A 25360-nucleotide genomic window follows, 5' to 3' on the forward strand; every position below is an offset into this window, starting at 1 on the left:
TTACTAGTCGGTACGCTTCTAGTTGGTCTTGTCATGGTCACGGAGCACTTACCTTACTGTCACAGCCCCATCCGTTGAGTTTGGCCGCCACCTTGGTAAGCCAATTGTGAATTTGGGTATTTTTGGTACAAAGTTGGCCCTGAACGACTCGGGGTGTACCAGGGGGTGTACCAACTTGGAACACTATTGTATATTTGGCTTGTGACGCACCTGGCAATTCATTCCGGGCCAAAAGTCTTTATTACAGTACTCCCGTACAACTCAGCAAAGACCAACACATATGGCGGTGTCTCACCATCTGACACTCTTCGGATCCATGCGACCCTTCTTTACACCTTGGTCGCAATTGCTTGTCCAACAACAACCTTGAGGATACTCTATTTTCGAATAGACGGGATCGGCTGCCTTGTTCTCGCAAATCGCCGGGACCGCCTCCATCGACCATGGAGGTGCTAAATCGTGGGAAAGATGAGATGATGGAAGATATCTTTCTCCAAGATGATCTTCACCCGACAATCGCAGAGCACGCAACAAAGTGCAACTCGCTTTTCCACCAATATGTAGTATTACCAGACATTGTGCCGGATCCTACCATCATGGATGATCAGCTGGCACGATTCACCCTCTGGGCAGCAAACATGGATGTTTATGGACCGCTCAATGTTTCGCTGGACTACAGGCTTCGATTCAGTCCCACGGTCGTGGAGATCATACATCAGCTCCTAGGCCTTATTTGTGATACAATGGTGTCTTGCAAGTACCCGCTGCGCCCGATCGCCGAGGAATGGTCGAAGAGTCTATGCTAACAAGAGTTCTTCATAAAAGTGAAGCCGATTGGGAACCCACCGCCGACTCCGAGCAGAAAAAGACAGCGTGTGTCAGGACACAGTGACTCGGAAGTCTGGAGGAGGAGACCCGAAGATGATGCAAGTGACTCGGACAGCGACGGAGATCCAGCAGAAGAGAACATCTCAAAAATCACCGATATCATTGGCGGGACGGTCACACGGCTCTTTCGTCTATCCAATGCTGTTCGAAAATCCGCGAAAGCCGACCGGGCGCGTAGGATCGAAAGATACAGAGATGATGAACAAGCAAACCAGGCAATCGCTGAATTGCGTCTCTACACAGATTGCTATATCCGGTTCCGTTTTCCAATGGCACCGGATTCCCTACGCACAGCGTTAATCGAAGCCAATGCGGCGCGCCTACGACGATTGTATTACCAGCGAACCCATCGAAGGCGAATCGGCTTGAGTGTTCAGCATCCGCGAACTGCCCCAACTGTTGTTCAACTGCCGAAGATAGATGGAAGTGCTCCAACTGTACGTTTTGATTCGAGCATGCTTCCAAAGCCTGCGACAACAAAAACGATGTTGGGAGCAGCAAGCGCCCCCCCCGTGCCCATAACCAATGCAACTACTGCTCGACAATCTGCTGTTAGAGCTCTCTACGCCAAATCTACGACCGAGGTGCCTCGAGCCAAGTCTGTCCTAGTGAATAACAATCTGTCGTTCCCACCATTACCGCCGACTGATGAGTGTCCATACTGTGGCGTCATTATTGAATTCAAGAGCAGAGCGAAGCCAATGCTGTGGCGGTAAGCAGACCGTTACCTTTTTTTTTTCGCTTTTTTGGGAGAGAAATGCGGTTAACCTTTCGTAGAAATCACGTCATCAGAGACTTAGAGCCTTTCATTTGTGTTTCCGCACAATGCTTGGAAGCGGGTTGTCATGGAGCCGGCCCAGCAACATTCGAGACGTCCGGTGCCTGGATCAGCCACATGCAGAATGCTCACGGGCATACATGGGAGTGCAGAGCGCCTTCTCATAATCCAATCACTTTCGATGAGGCGATTCACTATCAAGAGCATGCCATTCAGGAGCACGGCGTCCCTGCAACGCATATCGGAACTCTCAGCCTCGCAGCACGAAGACCGTTACTTGAGAGAATACTGGAATGCCCATTTGGCGATGACTTCCAATCCCCGGACAAGGTCGAGCCTAATGCTGTCTTTTCGAGTGAAGCTCTCCAGTCACACATTGCTGCTCATATTAAAGAGATCGCCTTGCTCACGTTGCAAAAGCTCCCTAGCGATAATGAGGAAGACGCCGAGAATATTGATAGTGACCAGCCATTAGAGGATGATGTGCCAGGGTTTGCAAAATACCGTGCGTCCATGTACAGTGTAATGGATGATGAAGCTCTCAAGTATTGGGATGATGACGCCGTGGCTGCAGATGGTAGCAAGGACCACGGCGAAGAGGATATTACTGCATCCGTAACAAGACTAGACTTACAGGACAAACATGGCTCCAGAATGGCAAAGCTTTACCATGCCATACAAGCCGGTGATCTGATTTTGGTTCAGTCACTGACTCACGGAGGCGCAGGTCTGGACAGCAAGGACGACGATGGCAGAACAGTGTTACATTACGCCTCCATGGAACAGTCCTGGGGTCGGGATATGATGGATTTGCTGCTGAATGCGGGCGATAAGGCCACCATAGATCTGGGTGATAACTACGGCCAGACAGCCCTGCATTATGCTGCAGAAAGAGGCCTTACTGATACCATATCTATTCTGGTCGGACATGGTGCCGATAGAGGTAGAACTGACAATCATGGATTTTCTCCGTGTCTCTGGGCTGCGGTTGCAGGGCAAACTCAGGCCACAAACGAATTGCTAAACATAGGCGCCGATGCTAATGCAGTTAGCGCGGATGGGAAGTCTGCGCTGCATTGGGCAGCGGGACTTGGCTGGTCTTCAGTTGCTGAGATGCTTCTGATCCACGGTGCCAGCATATCCCAGAACGCAAATAGGCACAGAGCCCCATTAGAAACGGCAGCAGCTTCTGGCGACCTTCGGATTGTACACATGCTTCTCTCCTCTGGCGGGGATCCTAATCATCAAGATCAGGATGGTTGGTCCGCAGTACACTGGGCAGCGGAGGAAGGCCATTTGGAGACCGTGCACTGCTTGTTGGATCGAGGGGCCGACGTTGACGCTGTCAGCTCTTATGGTACATCACCATTGCATTGTGCGGCAAACGGAGGCTATGCTAATATTGTACGCTTGCTTCTTTCACGGGGAGCCAATCCAATGAAGTCAACATGTCATGGTTGGACTGCGCTGCATCATGCCGCCTACATGGGGCACTCAGACGTTGTCCAGTGCCTCTTGGAAGACGACTGCATGAGATCCGGTGCCTCGCAGCAGGATAACCATGGCTGGTCCATTCTTCACCTAGCCATTCATAGTCGAGATCTGGTTACTATTCAGGTCCTACTTGACAGCTTTGCTATCGCAGAGCCTTCAGCCCTGGTCGACGAGAATGGGCTTACTGCGGAAGAATGGCTAGATCTCGAGCCAACCAGCTACTTGTACAAAGCCACCAGTAACTTGGCCTTTAGCAAGTCACGCTGCTGCAGAGCCGCGACAGGCTTACGGCAAGCTGTTCTCACCGGCAGTGTTCCTCTGATCAGACTCCTCCTCAGACTCGGTCATGATGTCAACGGCATGGATTCCGGAAGACGGACCGCGCTCTATTACGCGGTGAAGACGAGCATGTTTGATATAGTAGACCTTCTCCTCGAGATGGGTGCAGATCCCAATATTCTCCCCATGGGACGCAGATCTTGGAAGGAATTTATCGCTGATGACCGGGTGTTGCGACGGCTCAATCGAACTGTCCACGCACGGCCAGATTCCGACCCCAGCGTTCAGCGCCGGATCCTGATTGCACTCCGAGCGCATGGCCAGCCTTCCGCCCCGCGTCGATCAGGCCCCTTACTACCAAACCAGTCGATTGTACCATCACCATCACCACCACCGCCGCCAATGCGAGAACGATTGCTCTTATCGGCTTCCGCTCCGTCAGCGTCATCTCCGCTGGACCACCCCATCTCGACGACGTCAACACGCCCACCGGCACCTCGACCCCAAACATCCGACAAGAAACGTAAAGCGAAGTCCGATGGGTCGGGTCTGACGCGGTTCTTCAGGCGGCTGTTGGGATAGCGATTCCAGCGCACGGCGACGAAAATGGGAAGCGAGGGCTTGAGATCATAATGCCTCGTGCCTCTTCGAGCTAATGTCTTGGCCCTGCTGCCAACCACCTAGCTTGTGAAGATTGAATGTCAACAGCTCGTTGCTCACATGACTCGGGTTGTGAGTTGCTGTGCTATCACAGCGACACAGACTGCTGACATCATTTGCGAGTCGGCCTGTATCCAAGGGTTTGGCTATCCGGCGACCGGAAAGGCAAGCTGACCACACAGCAGGGATAGAGAAAGACGGAAGCAAGGTCTCGTCGGTCATATTGGAGGGGATAGGGTCCATGGTTGTTGATTTCCATAAGGCGTACTCAGGTCATGGGCATGCGTGCTTTACGAAGCAAGTATTGCGAACCCGTTGCCGTAGCAGCACAGCCACTGAGCAACAGATAGCCAGCCACTGTATCGCTATTCATTACTGCCATCTCAGCACAAACACAGCGAGAGTCTTCTTTGGCCCTGGCCCTTCCTGAAAAGCTCGATTTCAACTGACACCGAGAGTCAGCGCCGGCCCGCCGGTAATCAGAGGAGTCTCAAACCATCTTCTGCCTCAATTCCCCAATTTCGCCAAATCATCAACCATACTAGCATGGTCGTGACAACAAAGGGGAATGGACGGCCAATGTCAATGGAGGGAGACACTGAAGAGCGGAACCCCTTTTGGTTTTAAAACCCTTGAGATCAGAGGAACCTCAGCCACGAAGACGAGAATTGTACTATGATGAGCGCACGCTACAGGATTTGCCCGAGACACCCACCGCTCAGAGACAGACATCCATGCGGAAAGTTCAAGAAAGACCTAAGTAGTGTCAAGACTGAGTGACCTCCACGCGAAGCATCAAATGCTAGATAGAATCCTTTGCTATTGTACGGTGCATCGCTCCCAATGTCAAAACACTTCATCAGAACCGCTACTTGAAATGCGAACCTCGCCTCGACGCCATAAGCAAGCAGACTGCTTCAGAAAATCAAACACGGTAAGGCCATTCGCAACATGCAATCATCTGTATCAACAGGGGCCCCGTTGTTCCTTGCAACCTGGCTCTCGCTGTACCTCACCACGCTTTAAGCCGAGAGGCTGCGCGGTGCTTCAGATGTCGATGATCCGGCTTACCATCTCGTGGACGTCGGTGGGCAGAGACTGCAGACTTCCTTTCGCACTTCGTCTCAATTCAGCCGCCTGCAATATCAAGCCATGTTGCTTCCCGATGATCAGGCACTCCACCAAGGTTTTGCACGCACGCTTTCGAAGCAATCCTGGTGGTTGCTTGGAAACCAAGGTACCCATCGTCTCTGGTATCGCCTCGCCAATCAGCCACTGGTGAGACATGGCATTCTCCTGGCAGACAATCAAGCATGCCGCGGAGGGTAAATTGAGGAAGCGATCCCGTCCTGTCCCTTGCGAGCGTTGGGCAAATTGGAAGACACTTGTCAGGAAGAGAAGTAATCTAGTGGAATCGCGGTTTTGGCTGATGCCGGCCAATTCACCGGCGCATGCCTGATTTGCGTCATTAAACAAGTCAACTTCGTGCGCGCCACCAATGTATCCTTCGTAGAACTCGGCGATGACCCCGGAGAAGTATTCGATTGGCCGCGGCTCGTCATTCTCGATCATGGCAAAGTGCGATGTCAGAAGCACCACAGTCCGCGCCACATTGTCCTCCCGGTTGCCGCTACGGATCGAGGTGTCGAAGTCGTTCAAGAAGTCGCGGACGCCGTAGTGTAAAGATTCCTCGGCGCCTCTCTGGCAGGCGATCGCGGCCCAATGCGAGAATGCTCTGGCGGTTATGGCATCGCCTTCTCTCCACCCGTGTCGGACGGCTGCGAGCTTGGCCTCCGAGCCGACGAGGACTGCAATCACGAGAAGGGCTTGCAGATCCCCGGGGGCGACCTCCCGGAACACTTGCGTCGGCAGGTCGGTCATGGCCTGCAGCCCTTTCTGATTCCTGGAAACCACCAGCTGGACGAAGAATTCACGGTATGCTTCTGCCCATTGGCGCATTTCGTTCATCTTACGCCTCCTGGCGACCTCCTGCAGCACAGGCATATTCTCCCAGCGGTCGAAGGCCACAAACTTCAGATAAAGGGTGACCAGGGGAAGAACGATGGGGAAGCGGAAGGAAAGGCCGAGGGCCTTCATGACGAGGTTGACCTTTCGCGACGCCTGCTTGTACCGGGCGAGGAAGATCTGTTCTCGAAGTCCCAGTAGCTCCTCCACCCTCTCTTCCATCGGGTCAGAAGAACTTCTCAGAGAGGCGACTCCTGAGGGGGTGGGCAGTTCGTCCACGCGCGCGCCGTGCTCAAGCAGCATCTGGATGATCTCCTTTGAGTTCGTTTGAATGGCTCGGATCAGCGGGGTGTCTCCATGCTCAGACTTGCTCTCCAGATGGGCACCGTGATCGAGTAGCATGGATACGATGTCCTTGTACTGTCCATTGACCGCGATATGGAGTGCCGTCAACCGGCCTCGATCTTTGACATTGACACGAGCACCGTGATCGAGGAGCAGCTTCACCATGTACCGATGACCTCGATTGACGGCCCAGCACAGCGGCGTTCGGCCGTAGTTATCCTTGCGCGAAACGAGGCGAGCATGCTTGCTGATCAACCATCTAGCCCAGGCTACGTTGCCAAGATACGCAGCGAGATGAAGGAGCGTGAACGCCGGCGCGTTTCCGCCGTTCCTCTCCTGCTCCCAATAGAATCTCCACCAGCTGTCTCGGATTGCAGACTTGGCTCCAAAAAACGGACGGGAGAACTCGGACGGGCCTTGAACCGCGTCATTCGCGTGATAGAAATGCACCGGCCAGTATTGAGCAGCATAAGGGAAGAGTGGACTGCGGTCAAACCTCTCATCGGTCGCGCCGGTGGAGAGGTAACTATGCTCGACGTGTGCGAGGCAGGTCCGCATGAGACTCTTGTGGGTGCTCTCGTCCATGTAGAACATGCTGATTCCTTTGACGTTGACCTGGTTGCTCTGGAAGAATTCTTTCGCCGACTGGTGGACCAGGTTCACTACATCCCCTTCAATCTTCACGAGCGGCCCGCAGAGTCTGAGCCGACCCTTGGTCACATCGGCTGCAGTAAGGGTATCGGATGCCTTGATGTCTGTGGCCGCTGTCAATTCGTCAATTGTGAGGGGCCGGGCAGCGAGAACCACCCACTGAAGAATGGGCACCAGCGCTTCCTTGTCGTTAATTTGCTGGAGCATCCGTTGATATACTCCAGCTAGGCCTTTAGGCATCCGGTGGATGATTTCGTTGATTCTGTCCCAACTCCTCCCCTGAAGCTCATTGGCAACAAAGCCCACCCACAAGAAGGTACCATCGGCGCCGGCCAATAATGCCTGCCGAACTTGCGCAATCATTTCGTCGGAGAGATTCTGTTCAGTTGCCAGTTCGGTGACTTTGGCAGTGATGTACCTCTTGACGTCATCTGCTGTATCCGCATTGGAGTCGTCCAATTTGATGTGCAGATACTGGCCGAGCCTGCTCCCCGAAATAGCTGGATGGGGCCGGGAGAGCAAAATAAGCTTCAGTCGTGGCCTTCCCAATTTTGGGGCTTCTGACAAATAGTTTCCAACGGCATCGAGAAACTGGCCGAGCAATTCCTTCTCACATTCATCCAAGCCGTCCAGCACACAGACCACCTGGGAAGACCCACTATGTTGAAGCATCGTGAGGAAAACACTCCACAGGGCGACAAAGCTGGAAACGGTGTACTTGGTCGTCTCAGTGCCCTCAAAGGAGTTCTTGATGTATTGGGCCAAATGCGGTTGAAGATCAATCCACTGATGTATGAGGCCTCTCAGTATGGTCAAGGCCGAATTCCGATTCTTATCGCGGTTACTACAGAAGTAGTAGAGAAGAACATCGCCGGTGATACCACCACCACCACCAACCGACTCTAGTACTTCTGTAATATAGATCGCCAACATGGTTTTTCCTTTTCCGGGGCCACCCGAGATCCAAAGCAGTGGTTGATTTGGGTTTGACAACCACTCCCGATAGCGTGGATGCTGTGGGAGCCATTTGCACGTGCCGTCGGCTCTGCGCCCTTTCAATACAAGCAGCGACTTTCGGTCAACCTCTGGTCTGGTCAACAGCAAAGCGCTGAGAATGGGCCCAGCCTCGGGGTTGGGTGTCAGAGGTACTGTCTTGGAAACCTTGGGTATGAACGAAAGGACCTCCTTTGCGTACGCTGCTGCAGTCACTGCGGCATAGGGGTGCCAGAGCTTCGAGTGATGCGAATCTGCAAAGTTGCAGATTCCTCGGATAATCAAGTATTGAGCAGCATCCTTCAAGCCGGTCCCACCCGTCTCGGAACAAAGCACGCTTTGTTTGTACGGCAATGTGTCTCTAGTTGTTCCGTGGCGCACCGCATGATGACCGGCGGCGATAAGGCCATAATGCACTGTAGGTCCCTGTGTCTCCCGAGGCTGCCGGGACCAGTCTCTCCCCAGGTCGCAATCTCTGCGCGCGGTTTCTCTGTAAGCAATAGTTGCCTGATCATAATTCGGCTGGAAGAGAAAGTCTGGTTCGGGACCTGGGCGGGAGAAAACGACGGGGTCTTTGCGTACAATGTCGCCGACGTACTGATCTATTTTACTGTCACCGAAGATGGCGGCTGTCTCGGCTTTCCTCGTTGCTGTGAGAAGCAGTGATGAAGTCGGCCGTCTTAGCGCTCTACCACGCAGACGTTGATCTTCCATATGCTCTTCGTTCGCGGCATACTGAATGGCACTCGGCAGACCGACTGCCGAATTGCTTACAACAATATCACCAAGACGAATATCCTCGTTCGTCTTTGGAGCCGCACCCGCAATACCAACCATAAGAATGATCCGAACAGCTGTGAAGTTTGCCTGTAACTGCGTGGCAACATCCGCTAAGGATAGTTTATCATCATCTTCACCATCATCACCTGCGCGGCAATTTGGATAGGCCAGTACGACCTTATGGCCTTGAAGACTTCCTAGAATATAGTTGTTGTTGTTGTTGAGGTTCAGATTCGGAGGTAGCAAGTTCTCATGAATGCAGTCAAACGAAGCTTTGGCAGCCTCTACCTCGATGGGCAGTGTACAAACCCACCCGACGGAGTACTCGTCAAGGGAGGCCATACCCAATCGAAATGCAGATCGACAATGGGAATGTATAAAAGATTAATGCTAAAGTTTGCGTCCTTGAATGTAAGAGACGGAATCACCCCCTCAGTTTGTGTTGGGTGTGAGAAAGCATGCCGATGCAATGGAGGCATTCAATCAGAGCAGAGAGATGTATGTAATGTATATACACAGTGGATCAATAAGTGGTCAAACGGGGGTCACACTTGGACCTCCTGTGGGGGTGGTCAGGGTAGTTACCAGATACAATACGACACGATACAGTATGGTATAGTATAGTACGGAATGATACAGCCTGTTCGGACCGGGACGACGCGGGTATCCACCCATCCCACCTCTGGTTGGTATGTGTAAATAAGACTCCACCGTAAAGGTACAGTACGTGTGTGCGTGGTGGGACGCATTGCCCTACAACTCTATGATACATGACTAGCAATACCACGAGCTTACCATTTACATGACTGGCGTTGAGGCCAGACCCGGCGGGTAGCTTACTATCTTAAATTAGGGGATCTCGACTCTCAGATGAGGCATTTTTGTCATTGGGCGAACATATGCAGCATAATCACGGATGGCGCTTGATTAAGTGCAATGACCATGTCGCCTGAGATGTGGGTTGGGCAATGCAACGTTGTTCGTTGGCTGTCATGCCGCTGGCATCTCTACAACCGAGCGCTTACGGCCTCTAGCGGAGCAAATAGGACGCCAATTAGGATGCTCTGGGACATTTGAACTCGCATAAGGTAGTCCAGCGATACAAGCATTTGCAAGACTATCGGGTTTAGCAAGAAACAGTCCCCCCACACGACCCTCACCCCCTTTCTTTAACTTATTCCCACCTCCAGCCCCAACCACCACCCGCATTATGATCATGGTCATTGCCAGACGTGAAAGCAATGGCATCTTCTACCCGTCTTCGAGTTACATCCCCTCAGATGCAGAGGTCACCTGATGAGCAGGGAACCCTCCGCCGACGGTCTCTAAGAAGTCCGACCAAGGCTGCCACGGGATCCAAAGATCTTCTTGCGTTCGAGGATTTACCGCACTGGCATCAAGACAACGAATACATCCTTCATGGCTATCGCCCGATTTCAGGCTCGGCTCGAGTATCATTTGGCAGTTTGTCATACATCCACAATGAGTCGGTCAACATCTACTCGCACCTAATACCAGCCGTCGCCTTTCTCTTCGGCGAGTGGTATATTCAGCAGTATTTGACAAGTAAATACTCCAATGTCACTGTGGCTGATGGCTTCATTTTTGCCTTCTTCCTTTTGACCGCCACTACCTGCCTGGGACTGTCGACGACATACCATACCTTGATGAATCACTCCCACGAGATTGAACAACTATGGCTGCGGCTTGACCTGATTGGCATAGTAGTCTTGACGATCGGGGATTTTGTATCGGGGATATACATGGTCTTCTGGTGCGAGCCTGTGCAGCGCAAAATCTATTGGTCCATGGTGAGTCAATTTCTGCACACCCACTGATCTTTCAAGATTGATCCCGAGTGACGCTTACTTCGATTGCCAGATCGGGGTTCTCGGACTGCTTACCATCTTCATCATGATAAGTCCCAGGTTTCGGGGCCCGGAATTTCGCACTTTCCGGGCCCTGACGTTCGTGGCGACGGGCCTCTCTGGCTTCGCGCCATTGATACATGGGATCAAGATGTTTGGCCTCTCGCAAATGATGATTCAATCTGGAATGCCCTATTATCTGATCGAGGGAGCCTTCCTGCTGATGGGCGCTTTGGTTTATGCGGTAAGCCTCAAGGTCCCGCGCAGAAAGGGGAATCAAATTCTAAGTACGATGATCGTATAGACCAAGTTTCCCGAGAGTCGATTCCCAGGTCGATTCGACATATACGGGTCCTCCCATCAGCTCTTTCATATATTGGTCGTTTTCGCTGCCGTGACGCAGCTGGTGGGGATACTCAGTGCTTTTGACCACAATCACCTGCATCGAACATGCTCATAGGAATCTCCACCTGTCACGCACACCAGACCAGCTTCATGTTTTCTTTTCGGTTGTTGAGCGTCCTCTGGAAGCCACTGCGGTACATGAAGCGTGATAGGGTCTGAGGCTACTGCGGTCCTGATGTTGACCCATGCTAGATTCGAGACTAGAGGCAAGCTTTGGAGCCGAAGAACGGAGCGGGGTCACAGACCGCCGGGCCAAAAGAAAAGGCGAGCGTGCGAGGTCGGCCGGCCTCATCAAAGAATGAGATAACATGATTTCAGAGCGGATTGAGAATGGGATCCATGGCTTATTCTGCGACCCGCAGACTCAATCCCTGTGTAGGGTATGCCACCCGGTGCGACATAATTTGTACATGACAGCACGAAGTACAGCAATTGCTACAGGACACTTTCCGGCGCCCCTGGACGAGTAATGCGTAGATTTTTCATCAGGTGCTTTGCGTACAGTTCAGCATAGAGATAGGTGGCTAGCGGCAGGATGTGCAGGGCACCTTCTGCATTGTGCCTTGTTCAATGCATACTGCCTTGGTGTCCCGGGAGTTCTCGAGCAACATCATTGCAGGGCACATGAAGAAACCAGAAGTGCTGTACCAATGTAAGTTGCTGAATCACAAGGCTATACATGTCCATACCGCATCAGTCTGCTCTTTCACCACCCAACAAACACTTCTCAATTCAAAGTCCAGACTGTATTATCTGTGCGGGCCCGACACTGTGTCCAAGACTATGATGCAAGAAGGGAGTAGACGTTCACTAATCGCTCCAAGGGCAAGGGAGTGAAGCGGGAAGGGAAATATGGCGCTGAGGGTGAAATTTTGAGCCGTGTATGGTTAGGGAACGACAGTTTTGGGTGAGCTTTTGTAACTTTCCCCCTGCTTTGTACAACACATTGGCTAACCTTCCCTTTGTCTCGTGAAGAGTTGCCGCTTCAGCTCCTGCTCCAGAAGCCACCAGCGTCATCAGAAAAAGGCCTCGGCATACTAAAGAGATGGGGTGAGCCTAGACATGGGCGTATCAAGCATAGTCAGCTCCGTACTCTCCTCTCCTCGCTAGTTGAACCTGAGGCTTCTCATAATATTGGGAGATCAAGGAGGACCGCGAAACGCCTGGCAACATTGGACATGAGTGTGTTGAGGTCTCTGGGAGGAACTATCTACACGCGGCCGAGGCGGTGAGATGCCCACTACTCGGAGGAGGCAGGGGACTTTGTCACTATTTAATTTTACCATCTCATCTGAACACGCCTCAATGTTTAAGGACTTTTTGCAAATTGCTGCGTACCCGGGTAAGTAAAATCTTATACCCCATTATAACCAATCGATTCTTTTCAAGATGATCTAACGTTACCTCTAGACTGCATAAAGTGTCATCTATACATATTGTGTTCTTCGATCCCCTATCTGGCAGTAATGCAAGGGCTGTAAACCCTGAACGAGTACCCAGAAGAGCTGCCCGCGTAAAGGTTGAATCCTCAGTAGCTCAGACTTTGGTGGGGAAAAGTATATATCTCTGACAGTTATGGATCTTATATGCTTTGCATTGCGGGTAAAATAGTGTAAGGCGATGTTTTCTTGGAAACCAGAGACGATGTTGAAGGTTATTAGTTTGAAGTGGTCGCGATCCTTGGCATTGTGATCCTGTCATAGTGCTCCAACATGCGTTCAGAATATTTCAGCCTACGACTGGACCATAACATCAAATAATAGTATCATTTTAGTGTGCTGTAGTATCCTTAGATCGTAGCCCAATGAGAACCTTCCTTTCGAGAAGTATGGTAACCTAATAACCTTAGGCACGAGCGGAACCCGGTAGTTCTGGTTGGTGCAGGTTATTCGACAGTCAACAGCATAGCCCAATTAGCCGTAGCGCATCTCTTGAGTATTACGAACTGGAGCCTAAGCATTTGCTTATTGAAAGGAATGAGGATTTCTTGGAGCAGACCATCGGCTAGATCAATGTCTTGAAATTCCTTTTGGCCGAGCGGTGCAACACTTTCATCGATTATACAATCCTGTGGTCAGTTAGTGTTTCGGTCATTGCCGTTCATCTTGGTTCCATCTATCATCACGATGCAAGCGCCTAGATCACGTTTTCCACAAGCTAGTGGCATATCCCCGTAGACAAATGCATTGTTCCATGCTTGAAAAAGACGTTTAGTCCATCTCCATTTCCATGTCCGTATCCTCCCCACCCTTTCCAATCGCATTCTCGGGATCCGCAGCCCCAATGCCATGATAGTACCCATCCGGGAACGGCACGCCTGGAAGCCGAAAGATTCGCAGTCAGCGGCCATCATCTCGCAAGAAGTGATAGAAAACAGATTGAAGCAGAATACGAGAAGACCCCCTTCCAATGCAACTACTCCGACGGGAAGAACTTACCTAGATACGGATGCACCAAGAACCCAGGCTTCATCATATCGACCGACCGCTCCTTCTGCCACTCGTACAGCACGTCCCAGTTCTTGCACTCGTGGACGTTCTGGAAGTCCGCGGCGGGGTACTTGCTCGTGGGCTCACAGGTCATCGTGATCATGGAGATGTCGGCGTGGCACATGACGCTTTGTCGTAGGATCTCCAGGCAGTGGTCTGCCCATGGGAGTATATTAGAGGAATGGTGATAGGTGTTCTGTGTCAGGGAGGAGCTTACCGGTGTGGAGGTCATTTAGACGACGGTCCTCGGCGGAGATGTTGGCGAAGTGTAGTCTGAGTGGATGTATTGGCGGAGGCGTTTCTGGATGTTATTGAACTCTGGTTAGTGATACCATCGTTACTCAGGTAGGGTTGAAGAGAGCCTTAGTGGTGGCGGTGACTGACAATGCAGTGCAGCTCGTGGACAACACTCAGCTCCACCCAGTATTTGTCCTCCTCGCCGGGGACAGGGATGGAGGTCTTGTTAATCTTCGATAGCTCTTCGCCGGTTACCCAGATGTTGGAGTCTGTTGGTTGGTTAGAATTTTACTTTGGGCAATGCTGCTTGCAAATCAGAGGGGGTTTGTACACTGTAGTAGATCTTTCCAGGCCTGATCGAGTTCAGGGCTGGGGTCGCCTTGGTATGGGCTGATGATCCGGAGCTGGCCCTCTGAACCCTTAGTCAGTACCATCAATAAAGCGAAAGCTAGTGGAGCAAATGGAGGGGTAACGAACGGAACTCCATCGCCTCCAATTTCACAGCCTCTTGTGCAGGTGCTAAGGTTCAGTGAGATCATGTCAGAGCGGGCAAATGTGCAGGGGTCGTTCATAAACTCATACAGTAGACGACATGCTCATTTTGCTTCTCGATCTTGCGAACATGTCGCACGAGAAAGAAGAATATTGAGCTGTAGAGCACCAGCAGGGCAAGATGGCCTGCTGGCATGATCCATTGTCTCCAGGCTGGCCTTCTCTGGGTAATGGGAGCGTTCTTTCCCAGTAGACCTCCAGTTTCCGAGAAGAGACTGTTGGAATCGGAGCCGCTCTCATCGTATTGAAGCAACTTCTCGAATTTGGCATCCATGCTGTCTGCCTGCTCAACAAAGCTCCTTAAGTGATAAAGGGGAGGGGAAGAGGAATGGTGCGATTGAGCAAACTGCAAGGTCTATTGCAGGGTCAATGCAGTATTTATTCAGAAAACTGCCAGTCAACCTCAGTACCTGATTCGGAATAGGTGGGATCGAACGACGAGGCTAGATAAGGTAAAATACAGCCATGGTATGATACCTGAAGCCGGATGTAAGGCAGGGTTGTACTGCTCGCACGACCATGGCAATGTCTGTGCAGAAAGCACTGACGTTGTGCCGCAAAGCTTATGCGTTTTTCCTGGTATCGTCTTGCGGCTCTGCATATCCGAGGCCCTGCTCGGAGTTAAGAGCACTGCAAAAGATCGTCTCGGTGATGGATCACCAGGTAGGAATGATTGAGGCATATTTGCCATTGGTCTCATCATCTTCAATGTTATAGCCCCAGGTATAGAATGGCAGAATATTGTTCATGGATTCAGCAATCCTGCTTGACCCGTCCTAAACGCCATTCAAGAATGCTTCTGATTCGTGAGCTCGCGTAAGATGCATGGACCGCTGTACTCGGATGCAAGGCTCCTGCACACACAATACCGGAGTGAAGATATCTCTCTCCCGATTCTGATCGATGTGGAGAGGTTAGGCATATATGCCATTGGCCTTCAATACTTGTTGTGCAAAAAGGCATCTGTATGGGGAGCCGCAAGATGATACTTGATGTCAGATTCCTGACGAAGTTTCTTCTGTAATGCAGGTGGGCACCAATAGGCAGGGGAGAACTGCTCCGGAGGGGTTGAAGATGTGAAATCAGACCGGCTTTTGCTCGCTGGGAGGTGCTAACAAGCACTAATGCATGGCCTAATTTCGCTTGGGTAGTGAGTGACCCCGGCCAGATCGGTCATGCCGAGTTACATGTATGTATGTAGGCTTATACGGTTCTACGACTTGTGCGAATCTATAAGAACTCCTGCGGCAGGTGCCTCGAGAAGTCAAACCTACCACTTCCATTTCAACAGAACAATTCTTTGCGTCGCTTGATCCAGTGAAGATGAAAGTTCTTCCTTGTCACCTTGGTCTTCCTGGCCGGAAAGCTTGCTGCTGCCCCGGTTCCCACAATGGGTATGTAGAATGCCTCTATCCGTGGTGCATGACTGACGATTTCCTATCCATGAGGCTCGCTCAGCAGATGCGGGCATGATTGCAGCACTGGGCGACGACTTGGATGACGCCTATCACACCATCACTCCCCACAAGCGTGGTGATGATGCGGACGACGCTTATCACACCATCACTCCTCACAAGCGTGGCGACGATGCGGACGACGCCTACCACACCATTACGCCTCACGACCACTAATGCGGTGGATAGTTAGTCAACAAGAGTTGGAACAGTGACAGCAGCCAGGTGCGATCAGGACCAGAGCAACGAAAAGACGGAGAGGAGACTTGAGGTCTGGAGAGAATGCCAGTAGTCCGTAGTAGTGAAAAGAAATCAACGGCAGATAGCAAAATGCCACAAGTCTAACTCGGTTATGTTTGCATGCTTTGTATCGCACCATACCCCTCACTTGAGTAGACTCCTGCTAGCCCCACATTGCAACTTACACTAAAACTGTATAGTCCCCATATCAGGTAGAACAGCCTCTCCAACTCCTAGCGAGTTATTCTCTTTCAGGGTAGTCGACACGGGTCTTTAAGAATTGTCGATAAGAACGAGTACGAGCTTTTCTGTAGCCAAACAAGCACGAAGATGACGACCAGAACATACGACAAACACACCCACGTCTACAAGACGCACTTCACCACACAGATCCAGCTCGACGTGTACCTTCCTCCAGGCAAGGACTCGAGAATTCCTAGGCCAATATTCCTGTGGTTTCACGGTGGCTACCTCGTAAGTCTCTCCAACTTTTCATCCTAGAAACCGCCGTCGAAGCAAACCAATGCAAAGAAATAAGACGAAAAGAAACAACAAAAAAGCCTCAAAGCTAAGAACCAGCACAGATAACAGGCAGCCGTCGAGCGATCCCCGCCTGGCTCCTTCACCACGCCCTCACCCAGAACTGGACCCTCATCTCCGCCGACTACAGGGTCCTGCCCGAATCGACCGGCCTCGCGACCACCGAAGACGCAATCGCAGCCTACGAATGGGTGGCCGGCGGCTCTCTCCACCGCCTGCACCGCGACTGCACCGCCGATCCCGGCCAGATCATTCTGGCAGGCGCCAGCGCCGGAGGCTGGTGCGCTCTGGTGACTGCACTGCACTTCACGTCCCCTTCTGCCTCCCTACTTGATCAGACTAGCCAAACTCCGCTCCCGCCCCCAAAGGCGCTCTGGCTTTTCTACCCGCTGCTAGACCTGGGGAGTCAGAAATGGGCCCAGAGCGTTCACCTTCCCGGTGCGAGGGCGGTTGATCGTGCTACAGCGGAAAGCCTTTTACGCGAAGTCTCTGAAAGAATTGCGCGGGGCGAGGTAAGCGTCGGGGAGGATTTCCCGTCTTCTGAAGAGGAGATGCGCACGCGGAAACGGCTTCCCTTGTTGTATTTGCTTCTGGAGCGCGGGGTGTTTCTGGATTCTCTGACGGGGGAGGCTGGGTTCGGGGAGAGGGTGGTGGGGTTAGGGCTGGACGCGACGGTCGCGGGGCATGGGCATGGGCATGATAATCGCGTGAGGGGGCTTTTCCCGCTGGACTACGGCGTGTTTGGGCCTGGGTTCCCGGCGACGTTAATTGTGCATGGGACGGGTGATCGGGAAGTTTCTTGTGGTGAGAGTGAGAGGCTGGTGGATAAGTTGCGAGAGGGTGGTGTGGAGGTGCAGTACTTTCCGGTCGAGGGCGCGGATCATGTTTTTGACCTGGAGTTGCGGGAGGGTTCGCTAGAACGCAAAGAGGCGGGCGAGGCTGGTGCGACTCTTGTGGGGGTTATACGCGCGCTGCAAAGGTACCTTGAGAGGTAAGTCGGAACCTGTCCAGAGATTGGCTCGCTGGGGTTTGCCTCTATCGACAGGGTTCGCCACTGAAGAGCTCGTCTGAAAGGACAGTATATCATCGAAGTGTATCTACTATATGATTCGTCTCGAACAACCCTCCTATCCCACAATGCCCCTCATTCTTCGATGCAGAAACCCGGCATTTCACCAACTAAGCCATAAGCAGTGGGGGACCCTAGTGTGAGGCGAAAACCCAAATACGGAGCATAATCCCACTCATCGCGTAGCACTCAACCCCGCAATACTGCAGCTGTACTAGTACTGAGTAGTTAGGATCAAGATTTGACCAAGCATTGGCTAGATGGACCGGTTTGCTTGACTGCCCACTCCACTGCAGTGGAGCCGCAGAGTCAGCACCAACCGATCCTCCGCCGGTCCTCCGCCGGCGGGTTTCAGCTCGCCGATCCACCCTGTCGGATGGTGGGGGTGATAATCGTATCGAGACTTTTTCTTACTGCGGTGTGATATTGGTGCATCAACATAGTAATGTTGTTCAATCGCTGAGTTATGCAACTGTAGTCCAGTAAAGACTTTTCATTCACAAGTGACGGCACACAAATTTGTATCATTCTGTTCATACTGCAAGATGTTTGACGGCGGCCCTGGGGCCTTGATGCCTGAGGAACCAGCTCACCGCCCACCCGGCTGCCTTAGCTAGTTCTCCGATAGCCTTACGTAGAGGAATCAACAAGCCTTCTTCACCTCCTAGAAACCTCAACAATGTTGATAGCAGAAAGTGAGCATGCAGCCAGGAGGCAGTACCTAGTAATTTAACTAGATCTCAAGCTACTATCTAAGTAATAGAGGTCGTTTCCCATGATTTTTGGTTTTTCTTTCCTTTTTTTTTCTTCTGAAACACATTCGGCAAAGCGCAAATTCCATAGTCAAGTATCTTGGTCACCTGTATCAAGTCCAGTCAAAGCATTGAATTGCCAGATTATTGTCAAATGAACTAGATGATCTCGGTCGATAGGTCCCGTGGCGCAGGCACGTCCAGTTCAGTGTTTTCGTCGACGTTGATGACAGCCAATACACAAACCATATCAAATGATCGATTGGTATCTGCGACCCAAGAAAACGGTCCGAGGAAGCGTTGTTGCTGCTTGTTCTCACTAAGAGAACCGTAGAGCCTCAGAGTTTCCCGCGCTTGAAGGTGCTCCCGCCACAGGGTGAGCGTGGGATTGTTCGATTCATACAGAGTCACTTTCAGATTGTGTGCAGGTCCGATACCGCGGTTCTTCACGGCCACGTAACAGTAGTCCTCCATCCCCGATCGGGGAGCCAGGCGGACCTGCAGATCATCGTTGGCATAACAGTTCCAGATACTGGGAGTATTATCTGACAGGATAGTGTAGTTGTACTGTATATCTCGCCCATCGTCAACGTGCACGCCAGCTACGGGCAGCGGCCCTTCGGTCATGACCCCCGGAGCGGGCGTGCCCGCCTATTTCTCAAACGCCTACCGAATGAATGAACTTTCAAACAGCACCGCTAGGATGACCAAGGACCATGCCGTTATCGGCCGCTGTAATAGCCGAGACATACTGGTAGGACATAGGCATGGGGATGATGATGGTCGCGATGCCGCCTAGGACGAGATCCATCGTGTACTTCGACGCCCCGATTTGTCGATTGATATAACCAATAGCGTCTCCTCCAATAGCTCGATAGAGTCGGAAGAGGGTCGTGGACAAGACCTGCTCGTGTCAATAATATGTCATGATGACACCTGCGAAAGAGATGGAAGATGTCGGCAGGCTATCTGCGAGGAAATTACCCGGTAGCTAAGGCCACCGGTTGGCGGTCAGCGGCAGCGAGTGTGACAACTGCATCGCGGAGACCAGATATTCGAGGTTACAAAACAATTGCGTGAATCGAAAGTCACCTGTCGTTTACATGATGAACTCAGGAAGAACTTCCTATGAAAACCACCGTTACCGTGGCGTGGGCCGCTACAGACTCCAGAACATCTTTACCGTCCAGGTCTTCTCCAAACCTTACGAGGTCCAGCGCAAAGAGGATCCTTGCTGCACATGCCGTCGCAAGTGTTGTGGGCGTAACGTTGTGGAGGACCATCAGCAGCAATGTGTTCTGTGAAGTTGATACCAACCAGGGACATCCAGAATGTTAGCTAAGATACTGCGCCTCATTTTTTGCTCGTATTTTGGGCCATTTGCGACCGTATTAGGAAGAGCCGTAGGATGCTCCGCTGGCGAACGTAGTGATTCATCCTTCTCGCGTTGGATACTATAAAGACTAAAGAACTATATCTGGAGCTAAATACCTTAATACCAAAGGATAATATAGTATAGTCTAGCAGAAAACCCGGACCAAAGATACTTCCTTTCGAAGAAGAGTTCCAATCCAAGTTAAGCTTTAGCCTCGTTAAGATAGAATTTCAATTAATATCTACCTTGACTAGATTCAAGTCTACCCATATAGATACTGGCCTAATCGGGACTGTACTCCCCGAAACTGGAGACCTTGCCGACTTTTGATAGGGTGCAACGGTTCTAAAACTCCCACATGGCAGCCCTAATGTCGACCGCGTTCTTCGCGTCCCATGTATCAGCTCTAGCCCTTCTTCTGGAATCCTAGTCTTTCTAGGTAGATCCCGACTACGAGCCTTGATTTGATCCGAGTACGGTAGCTCGGACCTCTGGCACAAAACACCTCACCCATTCCTCCATACAAAAGACAGTTAGGTGCATAGGTAGTAAGGTAGTAGGTATAGGCATGACCAACTAATTGCATCGCATGCTCTGGATTAGTAGCACCTGATCCACCGAGAGTTAATTCCCAGAGTTCGGAGTATATCCCAACAGAGACTGCTCTCGAAAATGGAATACACGATATCATAATTCTTCCAATTATTGGTCAAAGCCTCTAGCATCCATTGTTACAACTTTTCCTAAATCAAGATTGCAGAAACGGCCTATAGCCCGGCTTTGGCCAATGAATATGCGGCACGTACAATCTCCCCGCCAAACGCTGCTTTCTTGCCCTTCCACGAACCTCCAAGCTTCCCTACTAACCAGAACCTTCAGCTTAGTCTAACATGCTTGGTAGATACTAATCGCTGAGGCAGCACTCTATCACTTTCTACTTTCTCATTTGAATCAACAATATCCATTATGGCTCCCCAAGCCAAAGAAAGCAGCCACTCCCGCCCCCCTCCACCACCTCCACCCCCGTCAAACCCGAAATCAAAGATATCACCCCACGTCCTAAGACTACGCACCACTTCTCCCAGGTTCATCAACCACACACCAAAACCTCAACCTGTGGCAGCACCCACCGGCCCCTACTTCTTCTACGGCACCCTCGCCGACCCGTCAATACTGGGTGAAGTCCTTGGCGTAGCCGAGAAGCCCCAACTCAAGCCTGCGTACCTCCTCGGCTACGCATGTAAGCTGTGGGGTCAGTATCCGGCTTTGGTGGAGGCAGAACCGGGGTCGGTGGTTCGGGGGGTTGTCTATCAAGTGCGCACGCGGGAGGAGGGCGAGAGGTTGGCGGTGTATGAAACTGAGAATTACCGGGCGGAGAGGTGTCGCATTAGAGTTGTGGATGGGGAGGGGAGCCAAGAGGTTTTGGGATTTACGTTTAAGTTTGTGGGGGGGGCTGAGGATCTCAGTGAGGGGGGCTTTGATTTGGAGGTCTGGTTGAGGAGGATGGGGAGGCGGGTTGGTGGGGATAAGGTGGATTCTGCGGATGGTAATTAGTCAGTTAGCAGTCGAGGTCTTAGGGGTTGGGGACTGGAAATGAGGCTTCGAATAATCTACAGGGCTGGATGAAATATGCTCTACCTTTCTTATAGACGTTTGTGCTCAGGGCACAATACAAAAGACGTAAACCCGGCTCGGACTGACCACCACTTCCAGAATTTCTGGCATAGCTTCCTGGCAGCTCAGCACAGTGATTCTCATACCCTCCCACCCTTAGTTTCTCTCCTCGGCGGCAAGTAAAGAAGATGTCTTTTGGAGAGGATCAAAGTGCAGTCTCGCTGCACCCGCTGTTTTGGTCCGGTCTTCAACATAATGCACGCCCGTCGTCGACGACGACGCCTCGTCCTCCGTCTCATCATCCATCCAGATTATCGTCTTGAACAAATAATGCAGTTGATTCTTGTAATGAAACACTCTGAAGTCTTCGCCCAAATGGAAAAATAAACTTGTCTCTCCCACCGTGCATTCTCGCTCTGTGCCGTTGACTGCGTCTCGCTGCAGCGGGGAAGGCATGAAACCCCCCCCCCCCCCCCGATGACCTGGGTGTGATTCTCGCTTGTGGCGAGGATGATCTGAAGACTGTTGTCGCTTTGTAAAGCTTGGGCCATATCGCAAAAGGTTGGGCTGGTTGATGGCATTTCAATCAGTTTGAATGTGATGGGGTTTTATACCGAATGTCGATCCTGGATTGGTAGGCGATATATGCGATATGGGAAGGAAGAGCGACAAGCTGAGGCTGTGAAGACCCGCGGTGGAATGTGGTCTCCCGCTCCGTCTCGGTTGGCAAACTCGTTTTCAGTCCCTGGGCACGGGGGCTGGAATAGCACGGTCCAGAGGTTTTTTTACTCTGTATAGTAGTAGGCACTGAGGTTTTGCTGCGGGGAGTATCCGCATATCAGTGGCTATGCTACAGCAAGATGGCCACCAAATCTGTTCGCATGAACGTCCTCGATTCGACTGAATCCCTAGAGTGTTAATGGAGGTATATAATCCCGGCGACGCGCTAGGCAGAAGAGGATATATACAGCCCTCTTGCCGCAGTCAACGCATACAGCAATGCTGTTCAGTCAAAGAACGTAATTTTAGTCGATTCTTAATTCATCACCTCGGCTTTTTATTGACCTAGAGGGTATCAATTTAGGTTCCAACTGCTCTATCTCCAATTTCTCTCTGTACGCTATGCGCAAGAGGATAATCAAACGTGTCGATGTCCACACACTGGGAAAGCTGTAATCTTCAGTTCTCAGCCCGGCAAAAATATTCTCTTGTAGGCAGTATAAGACGCAAGTCTGTTTTGTTTTGGAGCCTTTCTGCTCTCTGTGATTCAATAGTTTGAGAACATGAGCTTATCAGAAAAGCCTAGGCTGATACTTGATAACTGAAGAGGTATCGCAAAGTAGCTTCTTGGTTTGAGAAGCACTTGCTTTCAGTAACTTCAATGCGGCCTGCTTCTGGAGCATACGTTAGTGGTCCTTGGCAAAATAACGTTCTGTTGAAACTAGCTCGCGATTGGCTGATGTCCAATATAACACGGTGATATTGAGCAAGGAATTAAAAATACAACTCGCCACGACAAAGGTGTATCTTAGTATTACTCGGATTGATGCTGCCGCAAAAGCTGAGCCTGTCCAGCAGACTTTCAGGCTCTCAGGGATTACGGCCTTTCGTGCAGGGGTCTGGGCGGAGACCTGCGTACTACAAGAACGGGCCTGATAAAGTGGAATCCTAGTATACCAAAGCCCCCATACCATCCTACTCAGAGTCGTTCAAATCCTAACTCGACAATGTGGTTTCTGCGGGATAGTTATGCCTCGGCGAGTTTTATTAAGATGTTAAAGAGAATTAAACAGTATTTAAATCGGAATAAAATTTTTACTGGCTAGGTAGCCCGTGTGAAACTTCTTCGAGGCGGTTGCACGAGGCTTAGATTTCTGCTTATACTTGTTTAAGACGGGGAAGATTAGACTAAAATACTTCTTGTCTAGTAATACAAGCCGCCATAAGGCGAATGTTAAGTATTTATCAATATCTAGTAGAACTGGGGAGCCAACTTTATCTATATAGAGAATATCTTTCTAAGAGCTAGGCTAGAAATACCATTAGTATAGATTGAGGGCACTGGAACACGAGAATTAAAAACAAGGTCACACCAGCGAAGTCGGTAAGTAAAGGGAGAAGTCAGCGAGAAGAGAACTCGGTGCATCATGGTCCGAGCTGCCCACTCACTGTCTGTCTTAATGACTCCATGTTGAGTCGGGATGTGGACTCTACACAGTGATATTCCCTGTCAGGTCCAGCTGGATGGATGCGGGGTGCGTGATGGCCAATCCCGGCTTCCCCGGTGTGCCTCTAGTCACCCCCACAAGCGTCAAAATGGCGCATCGCGTGAAGAATTCGTTTCAGGGTCCAATTTCTCTTACGAAAGCACAGAGCCTAATCTGTAGTCATCGGAGATGAGCAGGGACAGTTTTCGCAACGGGCACAAGATAAATACCGGACGTTCGCTCTCTCGAGGAATCACAACCGCAACCTACCAGCACACATCCGCGGCTATCATCTCATTCCTTGTTGTTGAATCATGAAGCTCGCATTGACTCTTCCCTTCTTTGGGCTTTCTATGGCCCAATACATCAGTTGGGCTACTTACAGGGCTAACGGTGTGAATTTGGGCGGCTGGCTCTGCCAGGAATCCACCATCGACACGACATGGTGGGCAGCAAACTCCAAGGGCGCCGAGGATGAATGGGGCCTCTGTGCCAACCAAGGCAGCCAGTGTGGCCCGATTCTTGAGCGTCGGTATGCAACCTACATCACTCCCAGCGACATCGACAAGCTAGCGGGCGCAGGGGTCAACACACTGCGCATACCCACCACCTACGCTGCTTGGGTTCAGGTTCCTGGATCGCAGCTGTACAGCGGCAACCAGGTCAGCTTCCTCAAGAACATCGCCACGTACGCTATCACCAAGTACAAGATGCATATCATCATCGATGTGCATTCGCTCCCCGGCGGCGTGAACGGAATGCCCTTCGGCGAGGCCTCTGGCCACTTTGGCTGGTTCAATAATCAAACCGCCTACGACTACTCCCTGGCAGCAATCGACGCCGTCATCGACTATGTGCAGAACCAATCCGGCAACCCTGCGTCGTACACCATCGCTCCGATCAACGAGCCAGTCGACAACATCGCCGCCTTCGGCGCCCCCGCCGCACTCACCGACAGCGGTGCCACATACGTGCTCAAATACATCCTCGCCGTCAACAAGAAAGTCGCGGCCGTGAACCCCAAGATCCCAATCATGTTCCAGGGCTCCTTCCGGCCCGAATCCTACTGGTCGTCGAAGCTGCCCTCCAACGCCAACGTCGTGTTCGACGTTCACAACTATTACTTCGCGGGTCGCAGCGCGTCGGGGGCCAACATTACCGAGTACATCTGCGAGGATGCGGCGGCGTCGGCGGGCGACGGAAAATTCCCGGTCTTCATAGGCGAGTGGTCGATCCAGGCTGAGCTCGATAATACATTCGCGGGGAGGCAGAAGGCGCTGAACACGGGCTTGTATGCGTTTGCGCAGTATACCCGCGGCAGTGCGTACTGGACGGCCAAGTTTTCTGGAAACGCAACTGTGGATGGCGAGGGGACCCAGGTGGATTATTGGAATTATGTGTACTTTGTGAACAGTGGCTTAATTGACCCGAGCCAGGGGGCTGGGGTCTGTTCTTAGGTCTTGTGTACAAGCTTCAGGTGGATGTTTGGGGACGGGCGGCAATGAAAGACAGTTTGAGGGTGCAAACGTAACCAGTAGATACATATATATGGATATCGAGACGTATATATGACTTGCAGGTATGCATTTCAAAGAGATGAATTCTAGTACCCATGTTCAGCAGCATGAAACGAGGACCTTGCCGTCTATCTTGACAGTTATCTCTCTCGGCCCTAGTCAGCACAGCCGAGACGAACTCAACTGTTTGATTTGTGAAAGCAAAACC

General features: G+C 51.5%; 10 protein-coding genes across 10 annotated transcripts; 7 read left to right on the plus strand and 3 right to left on the minus strand.

Annotated features, from left to right (window-relative positions):
• Positions 1-621: 621 nt before the first annotated feature.
• BO95DRAFT_442818 (uncharacterized protein) lies at positions 622-951 on the plus strand. Its single transcript, XM_025586527.1, has one exon. The coding sequence runs from the start codon at positions 639-641 to the stop codon at positions 804-806; it is 168 nt and encodes a 55-aa protein (XP_025442215.1). The 5' UTR covers positions 622-638; the 3' UTR covers positions 807-951.
• A 3230-nt stretch (positions 952-4181) lies between these two features.
• Positions 4182-4757, plus strand: BO95DRAFT_132048 (uncharacterized protein). Its single transcript, XM_025580517.1, has 2 exons — positions 4182-4396; positions 4450-4757. The coding sequence occupies exons 1-2, from the start codon at positions 4341-4343 to the stop codon at positions 4724-4726; spliced, it is 333 nt and encodes a 110-aa protein (XP_025442216.1). The 5' UTR covers positions 4182-4340; the 3' UTR covers positions 4727-4757.
• Positions 4758-5146: 389 nt separating this feature from the next.
• Positions 5147-9175, minus strand: BO95DRAFT_453201 (uncharacterized protein; the record flags this gene model as incomplete). Its single annotated transcript, XM_025588193.1, has 24 exons — positions 5147-5313; positions 5341-5454; positions 5485-5554; positions 5582-5662; positions 5696-5890; positions 5918-6042; positions 6073-6106; positions 6128-6279; positions 6301-6436; positions 6473-6528; positions 6550-6565; positions 6596-6668; positions 6696-6770; positions 6804-6985; positions 7019-7054; positions 7076-7080; positions 7120-7258; positions 7280-7345; positions 7367-7438; positions 7463-7601; positions 7626-7666; positions 7703-7705; positions 7745-7891; positions 7928-9175. 24 exons carry the CDS (start codon positions 9173-9175, stop codon positions 5147-5149), a joined length of 3372 nt encoding a protein of 1123 aa, XP_025442217.1.
• Positions 9176-9964: 789 nt separating this feature from the next.
• BO95DRAFT_442819 (hemolysin III family protein) lies at positions 9965-11550 on the plus strand. The gene is made up of 3 exons (XM_025586528.1): positions 9965-10644; positions 10715-10945; positions 11006-11550. The coding sequence occupies exons 1-3, from the start codon at positions 10075-10077 to the stop codon at positions 11159-11161; spliced, it is 957 nt and encodes a 318-aa protein (XP_025442218.1). The 5' UTR covers positions 9965-10074; the 3' UTR covers positions 11162-11550.
• Positions 11551-13316: 1766 nt separating this feature from the next.
• BO95DRAFT_463724 (oxidase ustYa family protein) lies at positions 13317-14658 on the minus strand (the record flags this gene model as incomplete). Its single annotated transcript, XM_025589006.1, has 7 exons — positions 13317-13423; positions 13545-13751; positions 13813-13896; positions 13976-14101; positions 14164-14244; positions 14310-14351; positions 14415-14658. The coding sequence occupies 7 exons, from the start codon at positions 14656-14658 to the stop codon at positions 13317-13319; spliced, it is 891 nt and encodes a 296-aa protein (XP_025442219.1).
• A 901-nt stretch (positions 14659-15559) lies between these two features.
• BO95DRAFT_463725 (uncharacterized protein) lies at positions 15560-16015 on the plus strand (the record flags this gene model as incomplete). The annotated part of the gene is made up of 3 exons (XM_025589007.1): positions 15560-15577; positions 15715-15778; positions 15846-16015. The coding sequence occupies 3 exons, from the start codon at positions 15560-15562 to the stop codon at positions 16013-16015; spliced, it is 252 nt and encodes an 83-aa protein (XP_025442220.1).
• Positions 16016-16280: 265 nt separating this feature from the next.
• Positions 16281-17661, plus strand: BO95DRAFT_496438 (alpha/beta hydrolase). Its single transcript, XM_025590859.1, has 2 exons — positions 16281-16552; positions 16663-17661. The coding sequence occupies exons 1-2, from the start codon at positions 16409-16411 to the stop codon at positions 17611-17613; spliced, it is 1095 nt and encodes a 364-aa protein (XP_025442221.1). The 5' UTR covers positions 16281-16408; the 3' UTR covers positions 17614-17661.
• A 937-nt stretch (positions 17662-18598) lies between these two features.
• On the minus strand, positions 18599-19722 carry BO95DRAFT_463727 (uncharacterized protein; the record flags this gene model as incomplete). The annotated part of the gene is made up of 3 exons (XM_025589008.1): positions 18599-19090; positions 19155-19343; positions 19585-19722. 3 exons carry the CDS (start codon positions 19720-19722, stop codon positions 18599-18601), a joined length of 819 nt encoding a protein of 272 aa, XP_025442222.1.
• A 1094-nt stretch (positions 19723-20816) lies between these two features.
• On the plus strand, positions 20817-21329 carry BO95DRAFT_321738 (gamma-glutamylcyclotransferase family protein; the record flags this gene model as incomplete). The annotated part of the gene is made up of 1 exon (XM_025581806.1): positions 20817-21329. A coding segment is annotated over one exon (513 nt), but the record flags the coding sequence as incomplete, so codon positions are not given.
• A 2659-nt stretch (positions 21330-23988) lies between these two features.
• BO95DRAFT_473553 (putative cellulase) lies at positions 23989-25346 on the plus strand (the record flags this gene model as incomplete). The annotated part of the gene is made up of 1 exon (XM_025589732.1): positions 23989-25346. One exon carries the CDS (start codon positions 23989-23991, stop codon positions 25090-25092), a length of 1104 nt encoding a protein of 367 aa, XP_025442224.1. The 3' UTR covers positions 25093-25346.
• Positions 25347-25360: the final 14 nt, after the last annotated feature.

This window comes from Aspergillus brunneoviolaceus (genome assembly GCF_003184695.1).
Source record: "Aspergillus brunneoviolaceus CBS 621.78 unplaced genomic scaffold BO95scaffold_34, whole genome shotgun sequence".
Classification (NCBI taxonomy): domain Eukaryota; kingdom Fungi; phylum Ascomycota; class Eurotiomycetes; order Eurotiales; family Aspergillaceae; genus Aspergillus; species Aspergillus brunneoviolaceus.

Coding starts and splice junctions, on each gene's coding strand:
- BO95DRAFT_442818 (XM_025586527.1), top strand. CDS start 639: ATGGATGTTTATGGACCGCTCAATGTTTCGCTGGACTACAGGCTTCGA.
- BO95DRAFT_132048 (XM_025580517.1), top strand. CDS start 4,341: ATGGTTGTTGATTTCCATAAGGCGTACTCAGGTCATGGGCATGCGTGC. Junction 4,397..4,449: donor GGGCATGCGTGCTTTACGAA/GCAAGTATTGCG, acceptor AGCAACAGATAG/CCAGCCACTGTATCGCTATT.
- BO95DRAFT_442819 (XM_025586528.1), top strand. CDS start 10,075: ATGGCATCTTCTACCCGTCTTCGAGTTACATCCCCTCAGATGCAGAGG. Junction 10,645..10,714: donor GCAAAATCTATTGGTCCATG/GTGAGTCAATTT, acceptor TTCGATTGCCAG/ATCGGGGTTCTCGGACTGCT. Junction 10,946..11,005: donor TGGGCGCTTTGGTTTATGCG/GTAAGCCTCAAG, acceptor ATGATCGTATAG/ACCAAGTTTCCCGAGAGTCG.
- BO95DRAFT_496438 (XM_025590859.1), top strand. CDS start 16,409: ATGACGACCAGAACATACGACAAACACACCCACGTCTACAAGACGCAC. Junction 16,553..16,662: donor GGTTTCACGGTGGCTACCTC/GTAAGTCTCTCC, acceptor GAACCAGCACAG/ATAACAGGCAGCCGTCGAGC.